The 20,136-nt window shown below is 39.7% G+C and overlaps 1 protein-coding gene across 1 annotated transcript; it reads left to right on the forward strand.

The window, feature by feature from the left end:
• The first annotated feature begins 714 nt into the window (after nt 1-714).
• LOC132306071 (E3 ubiquitin-protein ligase hel2-like) lies at nt 715-15,420 on the forward strand. Its single transcript, XM_059803270.1, has 7 exons — nt 715-1,170; nt 1,694-1,996; nt 12,102-12,310; nt 12,407-12,455; nt 12,553-12,642; nt 12,862-12,924; nt 13,175-15,420. Exons 1-7 carry the CDS (start codon nt 1,003-1,005, stop codon nt 15,005-15,007), a joined length of 2,715 nt encoding a protein of 904 aa, XP_059659253.1. The 5' UTR covers nt 715-1,002; the 3' UTR covers nt 15,008-15,420.
• Nucleotides 15,421-20,136: the final 4,716 nt, after the last annotated feature.

Consider the following 20,136-nt stretch of genomic DNA (forward strand, 5'->3'; position numbering starts at 1 on the left):
AAATTAAAAACATAAAAGAAAAAAGTTATCATCACAAATTAGAAAAGGTTAAACTGAATATCGAATATTTAGAATTAAACTGAAAATTCTTTATCAAAAGTATAACTGGTTGACCAAACTGAAAATTGATGGAATTTTATTGTCTTTAGAAAAGAAAAATTGGACTTATATTAATTTTTAATTTATTTTTTATTTTTAAACTTACTTAATTACACATGATTTTATTATGGTGAGAAACAAATTGAAATAATTTTATTATGCAATACAAGATTATATATAAAAATAAGGAGATGATAAATACACCCTACGAAACTAAGAAAAAAAAAAAAAATACACACTCCACGTTGTACTAATAAATGCATTCCACCTCTTTTTATTTTTATAAACAAAATAACATAATTTCCCCTTATACTTAATTCTCATGAAATAAATGAGGATAATTATTTCATGTCACATTAAAAAAAAAAAAAAAAAAAAGTTCTGGAGTGAAATTTATTACCTCCCTAAAAAGAAGTAAAAAATAAAAAATGATTAAGATTAGGGTTATGGTTAATTGTGATTATTCACCCAAAATACTTGAAAAAACATACAGAAATAATAAAAGTGCTGAAAGACTAAAATGCCCCCATAAAGTAAAAGATTCCGCTAGAGGGAGTTTTCCAACCTTCCAAATTAATATTGGTGCTCAAACATATCTTCTTTTCAAGTCAATTGGTGAAAAGTCAATCGGTGAAAAAGTCTTGAGATCACCCATCCTTGCCTTTCATGTTATAAGAAGTCCCAATTTGAGTCAATTTCAGACGAACCCTAGATAGAAAATAAGACAACAATTCCCATACGTCGTCGGTAAACCCAATTACCGTATGTATATATATACATATCCGCTTTGATCGTCAAATTGAAAAACCCTAGATAGATCATAACATATATATATACCTCCCTCCAGACACTTCGATTTTGATTGGAATTTGTTGAATCTTAGAGAGAGAAGAGAGAGAGACAATGGACGATAGCTGTGCGGTATGCGCGGAGAGCCTGGAATGGGTAGCTTACGGAGGGTGCGGTCACCGGGAGGTGTGCTCCACCTGCGTGGCTCGGCTTCGCTTCATCTGCGACGATCGACGTTGTTGTATTTGCAAGACCGACTGCAACATCGTCTTCATTACAAAGGTTTATATGATTCTCAGATTTATAAGTTCAATGTATATATAGTCATTCAATTCTGTTTCTAATGACTTTCTATCTTCTCCATCTTTTGTGATAAGATGTCCAATTGCAATTCATTAAAACACCATTTAGTTTGGATTCATAGTTTTTAGTTTCCATAAAATCTGTGTTTTGATTGGATTCGTTCTGCTAATCAGTGATGTGAATAACTTCACTCGATTGCTTCATAGATTCTTGTTTTCAATGAGTTCTCTTACATGCTAATATGATTTTCAAATATGTGGTGTCGCATTGTGAGGCTGATGCCAGGTATTGGGCTGATGCGAGGTACTGAGATTGCCTGCTATTGATAAATAAATGTAGAGATTGATAATTAAGACTGTTTAGCACTTAGTAGGATTTATTTTTTTGGTCAATTTAAAGGAAAAAAAAACCAGTTATGACTGTTGTTGATCGGGCATTGTGATTCACCAAAGGGTGTGCCTTTTCTTTTTTTTTTTTTTCCTTCGTTTTGGCTGATGTGCAGGCTCTAGGAGATTATACCAGGATGATTAATGATTTTTCGGTCTTCCCATCTGAGTTAAGGGAGGGTCGAATGGGATCATATTGGTATCATGAGGATACACAGGGACTCTTTGATGATTTGGACCATTACAAGATGATCAAGGCAATGTGCAAGCTTTCTTGCAGTGTATGCGACAAGGCAGAGGAGCAAACAAATGATGGCTCAAAGAGACGGGGAAAATTTAGGAATATTGAGCAGCTCAAAGGTCATCTGTTCCACCAACATAGATTGCTCATGTGCAGTTTGTGTTTGGAAGGAAGAAAGGTGATATTCCATAAGATTTATGACATCATATATGATCTTTTTTAGTTTCTGTTGCGTTGTTTCTTTATTTATTGATTGGTTGGATTTGGCTTTTTAGTGTTGTGTTGGCCTTTTGTATTATGTTTTGTGCTCGCAAAGCTATAGTATAGAAAACAAAGATTTCTAATTTTAGAACACTTCACGGGAAAAGTTAGCTTATTGCTTGGTGCAATGGTAAACACACAACTGACAAGCATGAGGATACGTGAGGTCGAGTCTTGAGAGCAGCTACTTTGAGCAAAATAATGTCAAAAGGTTAGGTTTGTCTTTAGTCACCTTACATGACAAAACATGTTCTTGTTCCTATTAATTTTGGGAAAAGACAATAGGGAATGTAGATCATTTATCCTTTAGATCTATTACATGTTTGACATCGTATCATTATATGTAGAGTCTACCTATTAGATTGTGCATGGAAGGCATAAAATGACATTGCTTAATAAGCCTTGCAAAAAACTTATCAACCTTTTATAACTATAAGTGTGTTGACTCGGTGAAGAAAGACAAAGTGGCCTTGTTTGTAGCAAGATATGGAAATAATAAAAAAACAAAGTTCATGGTTTTTTCACATGCAATAAAAGAAGAGAGGTTTTTATTGTATGGTCTGTTAATGTGTAATAAAGACAAACGAGCGTCTTTAAGGGATGTAGATTCAAGTGGAAAGAGTAGAGAATGAACCAAGAAAATTTGTGTATTAAGGTGATGAGGAAATAAATAGAAGAAATACATTATATAAGGAATATAAGAGAAATGTGTAAAGGCTTGAATGAGAATGAGTATAATAATGTGTAAAGGCTTGAATGAGAACGAGTATAATAATATGTGAAGGCTTGAATAAGATTAATAATATGTAGAGGCTTTAATGAGGCTTTTTTCTAAAACACTCTTTCATAACTCTGGTATTATATACTAAAAAGAGCACTTGTTAATATAAAAATAAATGAAACTAAATAAAATCATTGCATATTCTATGCCTAGACTAGATGTGTAAATAAAGTCAAATCCTATGATTCTAGCCTATCATATCTCTGCTAATATAGCAAGTTACATCCTTGATTCTAGCTTATCATATCTTGGTTAATACTCCCCCTCAAGTTCGTGCATGGATATCTGAGATGCCCAACTTGGATAATGCATCTTCAAACATGGTTTTTATAAATATATAGGCAACGACTAAGTTTGGATGCATTAAATTGACCAGCAAAGACATAACAAACCATCGTGGATATGTCGATTTTGACTCAACTGGTGTCTCCTCATATCATAAACAACCATTACTATCTCCTCAAATCATTTCCCTTCATACACATGTTTAAAATATGTAAAAGGAAGAATTAACAATATCTCCTAAGACCATTCTCCTTCATACAAATGTTTAAAATATGTAGATGAAAGAATCAACAATATCTCCTTATACCATAAATAATCAACAATGTATCCTCAGACCATTCCCCTTCATACAAATGTTAAAAATATGTAGATGGAAGAACCACCAATGTTTTTATTTTATTTTTATTTTTTTTTTATAAGTAAAATTTCATGAAAGACTCTTAAGAGGGGAGCAAACTCAAGAAACAAAAGATGCCCATGGCGACACTATAGTCTTAAACTATTCACAAAATCCAAAAGAATATCCATGATATACAATTCCGCCCCGTTAACCCAATAAAAAAGAGAAGACAATGTATTGAATTTGAGAGACCAAATAGGAAACCCCTCGCTTTCAAAGGATCTTCTATTCCTCTCACGCCACAAACCCCACCTTAAACAAAGGGGAGTGGCCCTCCAAGTATCTCTGACACGGCTCTCCACTTTGCACCCCATGTCAACCATGGATTCTGAAACAACCTAGTTGACCCCAAAAGCAACCAAAAACTTAGGCTAAATTTCCCTCGCCATAGTGCAATGCAACAAGAGACGGTTTATAGATTCTCCCGACTTGTTACACATACAACACCAATGTCTACTCAAACCATTCCTGAATGGGTGGTGCAGAACTCACAACGCCCTAGTTGCGGTCGAACCACCCTGGCTCTGGTATAAAAAAGAAATACAAGATAGAAGGAATAAAAGAGAAATGTGTAAAGGCTTGAATGCGTATAATAATATGTAAAGGCTTGAATAAGATTAATACTATGTAAAGACTTTAATGAGGCTTTTTTTTAAACACTCATTCACAACTCATGTATTTATATTCTAAAAAGAGCACTTGTTAATATTACAAAAAAGGAAACTAAATCAAACCATTGCATATTCTATTCCTAGACATATGCGTAAGTAAAGTACCCTATGATTCTAGGGTTCCAAATGGATTTGAAAGAAATCATGCCATGTTTACATTTAATAAGCAGCTTTGCCACTAAATCATTTTGGCTTCTAATCAGATTGAGCTAAGATGTGTTAGGGTGTACGTTCTCAATACTCGGTGTAAAAATGTTTTTTTACTAATGAGAGCTAGATATGCCCTATACGAGGGATCTGGGAATTGATCGTACATTGAGGTGGTGATGATCCCAAATCTCCCAAAGCATGGTGTTGTGGAGACGAAGGTGTCAAAAGGGGTGTTGACTTCTTTTTGGATGATCAAAGCATTTGGAAAAGAAGAGATGTCATTCAAAGTTTTCTGGTGGGAAGGTTTGATCGTGATATGGGGGATTGTGCGAGGATTGGAGGTTGGGCTTCAAGGGCTTGGAAGATTTCTATTGGTGCAATGGTAACTTTCCCCGTTGCCGGACTCCCTTTTGTTGTTCAGATTGCCGTCCCATGCTGAGGCAATTAGGGTTTTGAGGGAAAACTGACCTGGGGAGAGGCTGAATTATGTTTAGATGTGTGGTCTTTCGTGTGGGGTGTCATGGTATTCTTAAGGAAAAGAAGGTGAAGAGAGTGATGGTGTTTGCCTTACCACTGCATTTGTGGTCTTATGGTTTATTTGAAGCTATTGGAAACACCCCTGGGGGTTTCAGAAAGGTAGTAGCAAATGAAAGTAAGGATGCGAGCAAGCTCATCATCTATGTCGATGCTGATGGTGTCGTCCCGGAGTGGATTCTTGTGAACGACGAACGACTCTGTTACAGGGTGTATCTGGCGGTTGAGAGGTATCCAGAGCTTGTCCTAACTATTGAGGTACTTGACGGAAGGGATTAGAGTACTGTTCTTCCGGAAGATGAATGGCTGAGGTTGTAGAGAGGAGGTGGGAATAAAATTTAAGGGTGGCAATTCGTGTTGGTGGGTCGTGTTCGTGTCATGTCAAAGCATGGGTATTTTGTTAAATAGGTCGACACTGACACAAACACAACATGATTATTACATGGATAACACGACACAACATGATTATTACATGGATAGCACGACTCAACATGCGTAACCCGTTTAATAAATGATTCAAGACTAAGACACGACATGACACGAAATGATACGACAAGAAACGTTTATGTCATTTCTAACACAAACACTGCACATTTATTCAACCTGTTTAGCTAAACAGGTCATTTTTAACACGAACACAACACGTTTATTTGACACGTTTAGTTAAACGGGTTATAAACGAGTTGGTAAGTCAAACACGAACATGACACATTTAATTACCGTGTCAATTCGGGTCGACACAATTACGACACGAACACAATTATGCCAAACCTAAACCCATTTATCTCGTGTCGTGTTAGCTTGTCGTGTATATTGCCACCTCTAGAAGAAATGGCTGGCATCGGAGTTGCAGGGCCCTAAACAAAGAACAAGATGGAGTGGTTTTCACGCGCGGGCAGAGCGTGGATCCAAGGGTAAAGAAGAAGGGATATGTGGTTGGCATGCAAGGGATTCCCAGGATTGCACTTATCCGAATAAGATAAGGGATTTGAATTTCAGAGAGAGGGCACGTGACAGACCAAGTAAAGGGGAGGGGTGGATCACGCTCATGGGCGGGGCCTAGTGGGCGGTTTCACAAGCCCATTGGGGAAGGGGATAAAAGGGTTGGGCCAAATGTAGTCCGGACCCATAACGGAGATGTGAAAAGTAATGGTCGAGGTAGGATGGGCCAAAATGTTTCTAGGTCAAGAAGTTTTGGTCGGAGCAGATCGGGCCAGATAGTCCATGGGCTCAGACATAATGTTTCAGGGACAGAGAGGAGGGCTAAGACCCATCCTTTCCACACACAAAGGAAGACTAATGTTAACTCTTTAGGGTCTGGGCAGTCTGTTAGGCCGTTCAAGGCTCAATCGTTTGGGCCTGGACTTCATAATGCATTTGAACCTCTTCAAGTTGGGTCTGCTTCAGGAGGTGGGGAAGTCTGTTCATCTGGAGGAGCTAAGGAGATGATGTACGCGAGACCGAGATAAATGGTTATTGATTCAAGCTTTCACGATAATCTAAATCAGATCCCGAGCAACGCACAAGTTAGTGCAAAAGGGCGAAGATGGCCTCGGAAGCAAAAGCGAAAGTGGGTAAAGTCCACCAGTGGAGTCCAAAAACTGGGTAAGTGCTCTGATCTCTCGCCAAATTTCTCTTCCTTCTCTACCCCTTCTTCTGCTTGTACTCCTCCTTGTGGGGTGTTGAGGAGGGATGATGGTTTGGTGAATGGGGAATTGTTTATGGGGGCTCATAGGTTATCCCCAGTTGCTGAGGTGAGTAATGAAGGCAGACTTGAGGATGATGGTGGGGCGTCTGTTTCCACAGAATTTACATGGCTATGTCAGGCTCTGAGATGTGCTGTTTGAAGATCAAGGACTGTCCGCTGATGCTCCTCCCAAGTGGGAAGGACGACCGCAGTGTTATGCTGCGTATTGGGCAAGGAACTCAGTTATTGATCGCTGGGGGGACGGCTGAGGCGTTAAGAGCTGATTTTAAGCTGCATTGGGATGGGACGAAATCGGGTACTGTTGAGTCGTGTTTGTTAACTACTCGGAGTTCTGAGCAGGGTAGTGTTATGTGTACTTTTGATGGCTGGGATCCGGATGGAGGGGCTTTGCGCTCTTTGACTGTGGCGGATGGTTCCTCTGTATTGGACATTCCACCACCAATTTGGGAGATTGGGGATACAGTTGGAATAGATACTCCATTGGCATTTATTAGAGACGTGCAAAGGGATACTAACTTAGAAGACAGTAAGGATGATTGGTTTATGGAAAGTATAGGAGGGACCAGTAGTTTGTTGGATTATCATGTGCTGGGGAGTTGGAGAGAACTCATGATATGTTTCAAGTGATTGAGGATGAGTGGGCGATGGTGAAGTCTATGAAGAGAACTGGTGGAAGGGGGGGAGAGAGCTGAAAAGTTTGTTTTCCAGTGTCAACATGAAGGGGAGAGAGAGAGAGGGGGGGGGGGGGGGGGGGGGGGGTGTGGGGGGATCTATGAAGCTCAAGATTGTGTCTTGGAATGTTCGGGGATTGAATGACCCGAACAAAAGAAGGGTGGTGAAGGTTCTTCTACGTACATGGGGGGTGCATGTGGTATATTTGCAGGAGTCTAAACTGGATTCGGCTTCTGACCATGTTATTAAAAGTTTGTTTTGGGTTTGGGGTTGGGGGTGGAGGGGGGGAGAGATGTGGTTGGGGTTTGTGGATTGGGAGGTGGTTGATGCCGAGGGGACTGTCAGAGGTATTGTGGTGCTTTGGGATAAAAAGGTGGGTATCGAAATCGGACGTGTGGAAAGGGAGATACTCTATTTTTTGTGTTGTTCTTGCTGGAGGAAGATGGTTCACAGTAGGTGTTTTCTGGTGTGTATGGGCCGAGAGGGGATGTAGGAAGAAGAGGTTTGTGGGAGGAGCTGGGGTTTGCTAGATCAAGGTGGGCACTCCTGTGGTGCATTGGGGGAGATTTTAATGCTGTCCATACGCCTAGTGAGAGATCCACAGGAGGTATTTGGTCGTAGGCCATGACTGAATTTTCGGACTTTATTGGCACCCACCACCTTATTGATGTCTAGTGGAAGGGATTCACCTACATTGTCATGGCTGGATAGATTCTTGGTGTTGGGGGATTTGGAGAAGTTCCCTGATATGTCTCAGGTGGCTTTGGCCTGGGCTATTTTGAACCATATTCCGATTCTTCTTGATTGTGGAGGGGTGAGGAGAGGGAGATCGCCTTTCCGGTTTGAAAATATGTGGCTCTGTGATGTTGATTTCAAAGATAAGGTTCGGATTTGGTGGATGGGCTATGATGTTAGGGGCAGTCCGAGTTTCCGGTTGGCATCCAAATTAAGGTTGTTGAAGAGCAATATTAAGACTTGGAACAAAGAAGTGTTTGGTAGCCTTGTATGGAGAAAGAACAGAATCCTCCAGGAAATCTCAGTTCTAGATAGGAAGGAGGGTGAGGAAGGGCTTAGTAGTAAGAAGGTGAGCAGAAGGGAGGAGTGTAAGGTTGAGTTTGGAGAGATTGTGGAGAAGGACGAAATCTCTTGGAGACATAAGTCTATATCCCTTTGGCTTAAGGAAGGTGATCGAAACACCAAGTTTTTTCGCCGTATGTCTAATGCTCATAGAGGAGGTAATCACATTGGGAAGATTCGACTTAATGGGGTTACGGTAACTGCAGATGATGACATGCGAAATGGGTTTGTGTTTTTTTTTCTTTTCAAGCAGCTCTTTGAGGAGAATGCTTCATGGAGGCCTTTGCTTGATGGACTTGAGTTTGCGGTTATCTTGGATGGTGATAGAGACTGGCTTGATATGCCGTTTGGGGAGGAGGAGGTGTTGGCGGCTTTGGGGATAAAGCCCCTAGACCGGATGGGTTTTCTTTAGCTTTCTTTCAGCATAATTGGGAGGTGGTGAAGGTTGAGGTGATGGGGGCTATTGGTTACTTTTTCCTGCATTGATCATTTAAGAAGAGTCTTAATGCTTCCTTCATTACTCTGGTCCCAAAAAAGAGTGGAGCTATTAGGACTTCAGACCCATTAGCCTTGTTGGGGCTGTGTATAAAATTATTGCGAAAGTGTTAGGACTGAGGAAAGTGCTTGATGGGGTAATCTTGGATTCTCAGAATGCTTTTGTTGGAGGGCGTCAAATTTTGGATTTTGTGTTGATCGCCAGTGAATGTATTGAGGCTAGGGTGAGGAGTGGAATTTTGGGGGTGGTGTGCAAATTGGATATTGAAAAGGCTTATGACTATGTTAGCTGGGATTTTTTGATGTATTTGATGAGGAGAATGATCTTTGGTCAAAAGTGGAGGGAGTGGAATTATTATTATTATTTTTTTTGTATTTCAACAGCATGGTTCTCTGTTTTAGTGAATGGATCTTTTGACTAGTTTCTTTGCTAGTTCTCAAGGATTGAGGCAGGGGGACCCTCTCTCCCCTTTCTTGTTTATTATTGTTATGGAGGCTTTTAGTCGGTTGATGGGTATGGCGGGGGAGCTTGGGTTTATTCAGGGATTCTTAGTGGGTAGAGCCCCTTAATCTTCGTCAGCTGATGTATTTAAGGTGCGTGCTAGCTTGCTTCCAAGTTGTTTTTGGTTTGAAGTTAAATATTGGAAAAAGTGAGATAGTCCCAGCTGGGGTGGTGGAAGATATTCAAGTTCTGGCTAATACACTGGGATGTGGTGTTGGCTCTTTTCCGATCTCCTACTTGGGACTCCCTTTGGGAGCGCATCGTGGAGGAGAATTTTTGTGTGGGATCTGATTGTAGAGAGATTTGAGAGGAGGCTTGCAGGGTGGAAGAAACAATACTTGTCAAAAGGGGGGAGGGTTACGCTTATGAAAAGCACACTCTCCGCCTTCCGACATATTTTTTGTCGCTTTTCCCAATGCCTAAGACAGTTGTTAGAAGACTTGATGTTATTTACAAGAAGTTCTTGTGGGGTGGTTTAGGAGATGAGTTCAAGTTTCACTTGGGCATTCGAAGGCTCGATGTGTTTAATAAGGCGCTGTTGGGAAAGTGGTTGTGGAGGTTTGGGAGAGAGAGGTCCAAGCTTTGGAGGTGTGTCATCACTTGTCGTTATGGGGAGGGTATTGTTGGGTGGCAGTCTTGGGAGGTTAGATTCCCAGCGGGTTTGGGCTCGTGGAAACTTATCCGTAGAGGTTGGGATGAATTTTCTAAAAGGATTCGGTTTAAGGTTCAAAGTGGAAGAAATGTCAGATTTTGGGAAGACATATGGTGTGGGGATTTGGCTTTGGCCCATAGGTTCCCGCTTATGTACCGAATTGCTGTGAATAGAGATGCTTTAGTTGCTGATTATTATCGTCTTGATAATGGTAGGGTGATTTGGGATGTACGGTCTCGTAAACAGTTCCATGATTGGGAACTAGTGGAAATTACAGATCTTTTGGCTTTCATTTATAGCCAGATGGTGGTCGGGGTGGGCATGGATGAGATGGTGTGGGTGGGTGCCTCGAGAGGAGTGTTCGAGGTCAAGTCTTTCTATTTTAGTATGGTGGAGTTTCTTGGCCCTATTTTTCCTTGGAAAGCTGTTTGGAGGGCGAAAGCACCACTGAAGGTAACTTTTTTCTCGTGGACAGTTGCTTTGGGAAGCATCCTCACTATTGATAATCTTAGAAGAAGTCGAGTTGTGGTAAACAGGTGCTACGTGTGTAAGGAGATGGGGGAATCTGTCAACCATCTTCTTATTCATTGCTCAGTGGCAAGGGATGTCTGGACCATGTTTTTGGTTGCTTTTGGTATTCCATGGGTGTTCTCAGATTCTACGGTTGACTTGCTTGTGACTTGGAGAGGGTGTACAGTGGAGAGCCGAGTCAGAGATGCTTGGAGAGCCACTCCCTTGTGTATATGGTGGGGTTTGCGGCGAGAGAAATAGGAGATACTTTGAGGGTGTGGAGTCTCCTATTTGAAGTATAGTATACTTTCTTCTTTATTCTTTTGGGTGAATGGGCGGGATTGTATGTCAGTGGATTGTCTTTTGGATTTTGTTGATAGCTTGAAATGTTAGTGTCGTTGTTTGGTTTGGGAGTGCTGCCCGTTTCAACGTATTTATAAAATATTTTAATTATCTATAAAAAAAAAGAAAAGAAAATCATTTAGTATTTTTGCCCACCGAGGCAAAAATACTAAATGCATCTCCCGCAAAGACTGAACCGAAGCATTGTCCAATGGACAAAGTGCCAAGGAGAATTATGGGAGTTGAGTTGGCTGACTTCAGTTCCAGTGAAGATAGGACTTCGTTCCTAAGGCCAAGCCCACTGCGGGAACCGAGAAAGATTTGAGATTCCGTAAGTCAGTTTAGGAGACCGAAGGATTCTAGCCTATCATATCTCGGCTAACATAAATGTCCCCCCCCCCCCCCCCCCCCCCACAAAACAACAACACACACCACCCCAACCCCCACCCACCCAACAAAAAAAAAAGGCACACTCATCGAACTCCAATTCACTAGAGTTTTTGCACTGTCGACTGGTCCTCTTCTGGCCTTCCCATTCTGTGAGTTGGACAAATTAGGTTCTAAGTAGAAAATTTTATTGAACAAGTACTTCAAAACGCTTAACCTATGAAGTAAGTGTAAGTTTATTCTGAAGGATAAATGAAGAACTTTGCCTAATAAATGAAGGGCTCTGTCTTGTATTGGTATCTACGTGGCTTTTATATTGTTATGTTACACAACAGTCTTGGTCATAGAGGGAGGATGTATTTTGTCTGCATGTTAATACTAGTAACGGTTCTAAAATGTAGCTCTCTCCCTCTTGATATTTAGTTTGCTGCTGAAGGGTGGATGGGAAAACTACTTCGATTATGCTGATGTGGTCTGGGACGAGGTATTGCCGTATTGATATGGATAGGAAAGAGACATAAAATGTAGTGAATGGAGGGATGTGCCCTGGTGAAACTATTGGTTGTTTTATTGGCCAAAAAAGTTTGACATCTTATATTCAGGTTGATGTTAATGGAGCTACAAAGGACAACTTAGCAAATAAATAGGTTATTTTATTGTATTTCGGTTTAAATTGTTTTGGGTGTAAACCATTGGAACAGATACTATACTATGGAACTTCGCTTTCAAATCAGAAAGATTAGAGATCTACCTTTTTTATCACTTTCATTATTATTTGACATGACGATTCACTGCATATCTCTAGTTATTTTATTGTATTATTATTTTTTTATCACTTTTGTTTGGAATGAATCAGGTATTTATTTGTGAACAAAAGCTATACACTAGAGGACAACTTAATCAGCATATAAACACTGGCGACTCTGAGGTGGATGGAACTGAAAGTGAAAGAGGTGGCTTTATGGGGCATCCTATGTGTGAATTCTGCAGAACCCCATTTTATGGAGATAATGAACTGTACTTGCACATGTCTACTGAACACTATACCTGTCATATATGCCAAAGGTAAAGTATGCCTTCTTAAAATGTAATTATGTAATTTTTTTTATTGATATTCAGAACAAGTAAATTTCACATAACCATTTATGCTGTTTCATGCAGGCAGAATCCTGGGCAATACGAGTATTATAAGAATTATGATGACTTGGAGGCAAGATATTTTCTCCTTTTATATGATAATGTTAACACTCAGTGCCATATAGTGTTGTGAGTCAAATTATCTGTTTTAACAAATTAATCTTTCGCAGATCCACTTCGGTCGAGAGCATTTCTTATGCGAGGATGAGGCCTGCCTTGCTAAGAAATTTATCGTCTTCCAGTCTGAAGCTGAAATGAAAGTGAGTTCTGGGAGGACATGTGGTGTATAGTGGATGAGTTCTTTTTTCATTATGCATTTGAACTTGTAGAACGTGTGTGTATACATGTGTATATGTTGCTTTTTTGTTTTCAAGGAATATACAAATTTTGCATGGTTCGAGGTTGGTATAGTTTTTTTTATTCCCTTTTGCATTATAATTTTTTTTAATCCCTTATATTCCTTGTCTTTGAAATTTCAGAGGCATAACGCTATTGAACATGGAGGACGCATGTCTCGGTCTAAGCGTAACGCTGTTCTTCAGGCATGTAGTTCTATATCTCTTGCCATTATAAACACAAAATTAGTTCTTTCTGGAAGGCCTTTGTTCATGTGCGATGCTATTTTTATTCATCAATTGATGAACATTCTCATTTCATTGTTCATTTTGAAGCTAATTTGCTCATTCAATTTCCATTTGTCACATTTTTTTGTTTTTATTTATTTCCTTTTTATTGGTATCATGAGCATGAAAATATGATGTGGTCTCTTTTGTTTATATCGCCTGTTCCCAGATTCCGACCAGCTTCCGATATCGACGAAGTAATGAGCAAGATAACCGTCGTGGAAGGGGACGGTCATTCCGTCGTGACGCTTTTGACAATCAACTTTCCATGGCTATCCAAGCCAGTTTTGAGTTCGCTAATGCTGATGGCACATTTCATGATTCATTATCATCCAACACACAAGTATTTCCCGATGGTGGAGAGATAAGTGAGATTGATCCTATCATTCAACCATTTGAAGCCCTTGCTACAACAGATTCTGAGCGACCTTCAAGATACCGTCAGGCTTTGTCACAGAGCTCAATGAATGCACCACCACAAGAGTCTTCCTTTCCTCCCCTCCCCATAGCACCAAGCAGCAGTCGGCAAAAATCCAAACATGAGCCTGAGGGCTGGAGTTCAAGGAATGCAGCAACGCAGGAGTCTTCCTTTCCTCCCCTCCCCATGGCACCAAGCAGCAGTCGGCAAAAATCCAAACATGAGCCTGAGGGCCAGAGTTCAAGGAGTGCAGCACCGCAAGAGTCCTCCTTTCCTCCCCTCCCCATAGCACCAAGCAGCAGTCGACAAAAATCAAAACATGAGCCTGAGGGTGTACCTAGAAACACTATGGCTGCAAATCTGCGTCGCCAAAACAATGCAAATGTGGTTGTTAATTCGACTCAGGCCTGGCCAGCTGCAACTCGTGGACCTGTTCTACCTGCGGCTGGTTTAATCCGTACTAGACCTACAGCAAATAATGCACCTGGATCATCAGTTAGTTCTGTTCAAACTATATCGACAGCCGACAATGCACCTGCACCTTCTAGTTATTCAAGTATTTCTCGGGCTCGACCGGCATCACTTCATGAACCTTCATCTGCTGGTTCTTTGAGTTCCTCAAGGAATTCAGGCAGCACCAGTAGGATCAGCCACTCCACATCAGCTCCTAACCTCGTTGAGACTGGATCTTTTGGTCCTTCCATTTCCGATTTTCCTCCAGTCTCTGCAACACAGATCCACATATCACCCACAAGTGGGCAGGCAAGGCTTAATGTGGAAGATGTTCACACAGCAAACAAGTCTTTGGTGGAAAGAATCCGAGCTGCTTTACAGTTTGATCAAGACAAATTCACTTCATTTAAAGACATATCTGCAGAATACCGTCAAGGTTTAATGGACACTGCGATATATCTAGCGTATGTGGAGCAGTTTGGGTTGTCACATCTTGTTCTCGAGTTAGCTAGGCTCCTTCCTGATGCTCATAAGCAGAAAGAACTTGTTGAGACCTATAATGCGAGTTTGAGAAGTAATGGTTCACAAGCAACTGAAAACAGTTTCAAGCAAGACAGTAATAGTTTCAAGAAAGGTAAAGGGAAGCGTGCAGATGCCGAAAACAGTAATCTGAAGGATAACTTGTCAGATAGCATTTTGAGCACTGTAAAGAAACTGCAGTCGAGCTACAGGCCTTCAGAAGAGGAGGTGGAAGTGTTATCGAAGGATGGGTACCGAGCTGGCAGAGGCAAGTCGAAGGCAATGGTTAATGAGCTGCAGGCAGATTTGAGTTTACCTAGTGAATCGTCTGTAAAGTTGAAGGGGCAAGATGACTCCCAGTCAGCTGGTGCGAAAAGCAAGCAGCGGAAGAAAACCTCTAAGTTTCACCGAGTCCGCTTAGGTGATGGTTCGGTGGCAGCACTTTTGGATCTCAAAGATTCTGATCCTGACCCAGATCCAGATCCGGATTTTATTGAGGCAGCAAGCAATGGGAACAATAATCCCACTGAAGGGTTGCCTGTGCGTGGTGTTTGGCGAAATGGTGGAGGTCAGAAACTTTTGGCAAAAGCTCCAAGAAATCCCAAAAAATGATTCATGTTGGCCTTAATTTTTTCTTGAAATGTGCCAGTAGTTTATGATTAAGCTGGCATTTGAAGAGAAATTTCATCTATTGCTCCGTCCCATGTGTTTCAATATCATTTACGGGTTGAGCTGGTTTATCTGATGTTGTGAGCCTGGACAGTAAGATACACTGTGCAGCATGGTAATTCTGATCTGTGTAACAATGTTGTGTTGAAAGGGTTTGGTGTTTCCTTGTGTTGATTTATATCTTGATGATCAACTTTCTTTTTTCTTTTTTCTTTTTTCGGAGATAATTTTCTATTTTGGAGATGATTTTTTGAAGTCCTCCCTTTTGATTTTCAAGGTTATTTTCTGGTGGTCAGAAACTCATGTAGGTTGAATACAGTAGCATTGATGGAACTGCAGAAGGCAATTTGTTTTCAGTTGTGTGTAATGGTTAATATGTTGACAATTACCGTGTGGTCATATACTTCATTGTTGGATTAGTAGGCTCTATTGTATGTAGGGCAGCAAGTTAGGCTGGCCCAACTCAGTCTAGTCCTAACCCAACCTCAACCAGAAATTGGGTTGGGTTGGGTTAACCCGAATTGTACCCAGCATGGTTATGGTCATAACCTGGACCGAATATTTTTGGGCGGGTTGGGTTGGGTTGATGGGTTGCATTTATTTTTTTAATTATTTATTTATTTATTTTTGGTGAATTTTTATATATATATATATATATATATATATATATATATATTATTTGATTATATTATTATTAAAAAAACAAAATATTTTTAGGGCAACTCATTTCAGCCTCCCCAATCGCCTCCATATCTATTCTCGTTCTCGACTCTGAACTTGCTCTCTCTTTGTGTAACTGCAAACTACAAAATCTACAAGAATCAGAAGTTCAAAACCCATATCAGTTTCCATCGCCCGTGCTGTTCCAGTTTAGGTTTGCCGTTCGCAAGCTTCAGCCGCCGTCTCTCAACTCTCAAGCTTGGCCCCCTCTCTTTGTGCAACTGCTAACTTGTATGTATGGGTTTTGTTTTAATTTTTGGAAATGATGGTGGCAGCAGCAGAGGCGGAGGGATGGCGGAGGCGGTAGATCAGCGGCTGAGGGTGAGGGATGGCAGCAGCAGTAGAGGGGACAGTGGCGTAGAGAGAAAGAGAGAGAGAGAGAGAAGAGAGAGGAGAGAGAAAGGAGAAAAAAAATTATTTATTTATTTTGGGTTTTGGGTTGGGTTTGGATTAAGCCCGAGCCCAACTCGAATATGTCTGGGTTTTGACAAAACCCAATCCGAACATGAGTCCAATTTGTGAATTTAAAGTCTATATTTCAAAATTCTTAGGTTGGCCTGGGTTAGCCCACCCAAGTTGCATCCCTAATTGTATGGTCATATACTATTGCATATACTATTAGACTTGCAATGATATGAATTAGTGTTTGCTACATGTTTATATTTTTGGTCATATGCTTCATTGTTGGATAACCTTTGAAGGCCTCTTGTGGATATATATATATCCAAAAAAATTGCAGTTTTAGGATACTCTAGTGGGCATGCTAAGGTATGCAAGTATCTATATACCCATTAATTCTCTCCTCTTCCTCATGTTCTTGGCAATGCTCCAATTGGTGTTCTCTGAACTGCCTCCATGGGATATGAATACAAATTAACCCATGTTTGTGGAATATATGGAATTTTGTGCAATCCCAATTCATTACCCGGGGAAAAAAATCCTCTCTGGGCACCCTCTCATTGGAGGGTGTCAATTGTTGACATGGAGGCGTGACATGGCAGGTTGGTAAAAAAAGTATTTACTTTACTTATGTAAATACTACTACGTATGTATGTGTAGAAGAAGTTTATACAGTTGTTGATAAATACGAGCTTAAATTTCCCTCCAAATACTGTTGCTTCTTTTCCCCCCAAATTCTAAGATCTTATTCCCTCCAAAAGTGAAATGTTTGTATCATTATTTGGGTCTGAAATTCTGCCCTCTCTCCCTCTGTAATTGAAGTCATGAAGAATTCGGTGACTGACCAATATTCCGGCGGCTGATCAACAATCCGGCCAAAGTTGAAGCTATTGAAATGGTCTCTCTCCCTCGGTCTGTATATCCGGCTAATGACCAAGGTTCGTTCAGGTGTTTGTCCCTCTTAAATTGAAGTCTGAAGTCTCTGGTGAACGACGCTTCGTTCATGTCTCTCGTCCTCTGAAATTCAACTCTCCGACGAGTGACTAAGCTTCGTTTAGGTGTTTCTCCGTCTGAAATTGAAGTGTGAAGAATCCGGCCAAAGACCAAGCTTCGTTGACGTCTCTTTTCCTCGAAAATTCAACTCTCCCTTTGAAGAATCCGCTTGCAAGCTTCGTTCAGGTGTTTCTCCCTCTGAAATTGAAGTCTGAAGAATCCGGCCAAAGACCAAGCTTTGTTTACGTCTCTCTTCCTCTGAAATTCAACTCAAGCTTCCTACACATTCTCCGTCTTCAAAGAAGCATATATATATTTGTACAAGAATTTGGTTTGTTTGTTTTTCTGCATTTTTTTAAATTTCAGTGAAGCTAAATTTTACTTTGTTGTTTTGCATATGTATCTTAAATTTGCAGAGTCTATAGTTTTATTTATATGTTATTTATAAGTCTATTTTACATGGTATAATCACTGAATTTGTGATATATTACTAATTTTGTTTTATATTTGGGTTATGAAATACAAAACCCCTGACTTATATACGATTCAATGAAGACGCAAAAAAACAGTGTGAGAGAGATAATATTTTTTGCAATGGACATATGTGTTTACATATAATTTATAAGTCTATTTGTCATCTAATTATACTAATTGAAATTGTGATGTATTAGGGCATTTGTTTTATATTTGGTTTTTGAAATAACCCCTGAATTAATTTTGATTCAATAAATTAAGACACAACAAAACAGTGTAGAGTGTGATAATAGTTATAGCTGTGTAGATATGTGTTTAAATGTAATTTATAACCCTATTTTACATGTGATTATAGTAATTGAATTTGTGATTATAGCAATTGTGAGTGTGATATATTTTGTGTGACATATTCATATTAGTGGTGGTACATGTTAGAAAATTGTATGAATGTGTGGACATGCATTATATGACTATCTGTTAAAATAAGGTGAAGATGTTAGGTTCAAGATGTTGTTGACCTTAAGGATTTCATTGAATGACAATCTAGAGGTTTTGATGATAACAAACCATTAATGGTGTTTAAGGACTAATGTTTGCATTGAGTGTTATAGATTATTCACATTCAAAGGATGACCTCAATGAAGCACGAAAGATCATTCTAAGTATTCCATTATTTAAGATCATATCAAGGAAAGCAATGGATACAAAGAAGACATGAAGTTGTAAAGAAGCAAATGCAAAGTCTATCCAAAGATAGCTTGGACTACAATGAGCAAGAAAGCAACTCAAAGAAAGGAAGAAGCAAGTCTACCTAAAAGCCTACACGATCATGGACAAAGCTTGAAGAAAAGGGTAGATAGGATGGTGAGTGTTTATGATTCAATGTCAAAGTATTTATGAGTCCATTTGAAGCTCATCTCTATAGGACCATGCATATCATATCATCATTCATATGCTCCTATATCTATTAGCAATAGACTATGCACTTCATTCATATATAATTGCCTATGAAGTCATTACTAAAGAGTGAGTTAGTTCAAACTTGTATAAGCTTTGAAAGAACTCATCACTTGTGCTAGAAATGCTAAGACCATGCATATCAATCATATAATTCATATTGGTCAACAATTAAGGCATGAGAAGCCTTCATTACCATGAGTTGGTAACGGACATTAGGACCCCATAATGCGCGTCATGAAAAACTGTGTTTTTGGCTAAGTGTGAAAAATGGATTTTTGAAATAATAATCATTTCAAAATAATTTTTTCCGATAATAACTCTTTATACTTCAACTAGTTTAAACTGATTTTATCAGAATTTTTGACCAAGTCTACACTGGTTTACATAAGGATTCAATTTTACCAAAACTGTCGGAAATCCAAATTTGTACTAAAATTGAATTTCTACATTTTGATTTAGTTGGATTTCAATTTTCTAGTATTTTTTTATTGAATCCAAATGAGGGGTACTTCCTTATTTACATTGTAAACTTAAAGTAAATGGACATATAAAGCCATTTGCTTAAATGTTTTCACTGAAAATAAGGTATGTGCAGATGTCTTGTGCACAGACTATCACACCTGTTAACTTAGAACATTTCATGAGGCAGCAGGTTCATTTCGGTCTACCGAAATTCAGGACCATTATATTTTGGTCTACCAAAATAAGGAATCATGGCCAACCTGAATCATTTCGGTCTACCGAAACAGAGAAGGGTTTTACTTCGGTCTACCGAAACAAAAGTACTGAGAATGATAATCAAATCTTAAAACCATTTCGGACGACCGAAATAACTATGAGTTTCACTTCGATCTACCGAAATAAAAGTACTGAGAATGATGACCAATCTTAAAACCATTTCGGACGACCGAAACACAAGGGTGTTTCATTTCGGTCGACCGAACCTTGCCCAGATCTGAATCTGAAAGGCTATTTTGCCTTGAACTCCGTGCACAACAGCGATATTTTTGAATAGCTGCATCAGAACTCTATAAATAGAGTTGGGGACTTCGGGATTAAGGGTTGCTACCATATAGAAACATCTTCTAGCATCCAAAGAACTTTTGTTCTTCATCTCACAACATCCCATATCATTAGAAGAGTATTGAGCTTCATTGTATTCATATATATACTCTAGAGTGAGCTTAAACTTTGTATTACAAATCTGTGAGAGATTATTTTGTACTGAAAATCTGATATTCAAATCTATTATAAAGCCTAAGAGGAGGTGTTCTCTTAGCAAAGGAAGAAGAAGCTAGTTAGCTTCAATTTGTAAGGGTTGGTGTGACCCAAAGGAAGACTAAGAGAGGTTGTCTCTTAGCAAAGTGAAGCAAGGAGTTGCTTCATGTAAAGGTTTGCTCTCCACCCGTAAGGAGAAGCCATATTGGATTGGGAAGTCTTAAGAGGGGTCTTGAGTCGAGGAGTAGGAGTTTCCGAACCTCGCTAAAATAGCCGTGTGAATGTTTGCAATCTCTCTTCCCTTATCT

The sequence above is a fragment of the Cornus florida genome, unplaced genomic scaffold, assembly GCF_030987335.1.
Source record: "Cornus florida cultivar Cherokee Brave unplaced genomic scaffold, ASM3098733v1 CherokeeBrave_3.0.0_Hap2_Chr05, whole genome shotgun sequence".
Classification (NCBI taxonomy): domain Eukaryota; kingdom Viridiplantae; phylum Streptophyta; class Magnoliopsida; order Cornales; family Cornaceae; genus Cornus; species Cornus florida.

Coding starts and splice junctions, on each gene's coding strand:
- LOC132306071 (XM_059803270.1), top strand. CDS start 1,003: ATGGACGATAGCTGTGCGGTATGCGCGGAGAGCCTGGAATGGGTAGCT. Junction 1,171..1,693: donor ACATCGTCTTCATTACAAAG/GTTTATATGATT, acceptor GCTGATGTGCAG/GCTCTAGGAGATTATACCAG. Junction 12,925..13,174: donor AGCGTAACGCTGTTCTTCAG/GCATGTAGTTCT, acceptor GCCTGTTCCCAG/ATTCCGACCAGCTTCCGATA.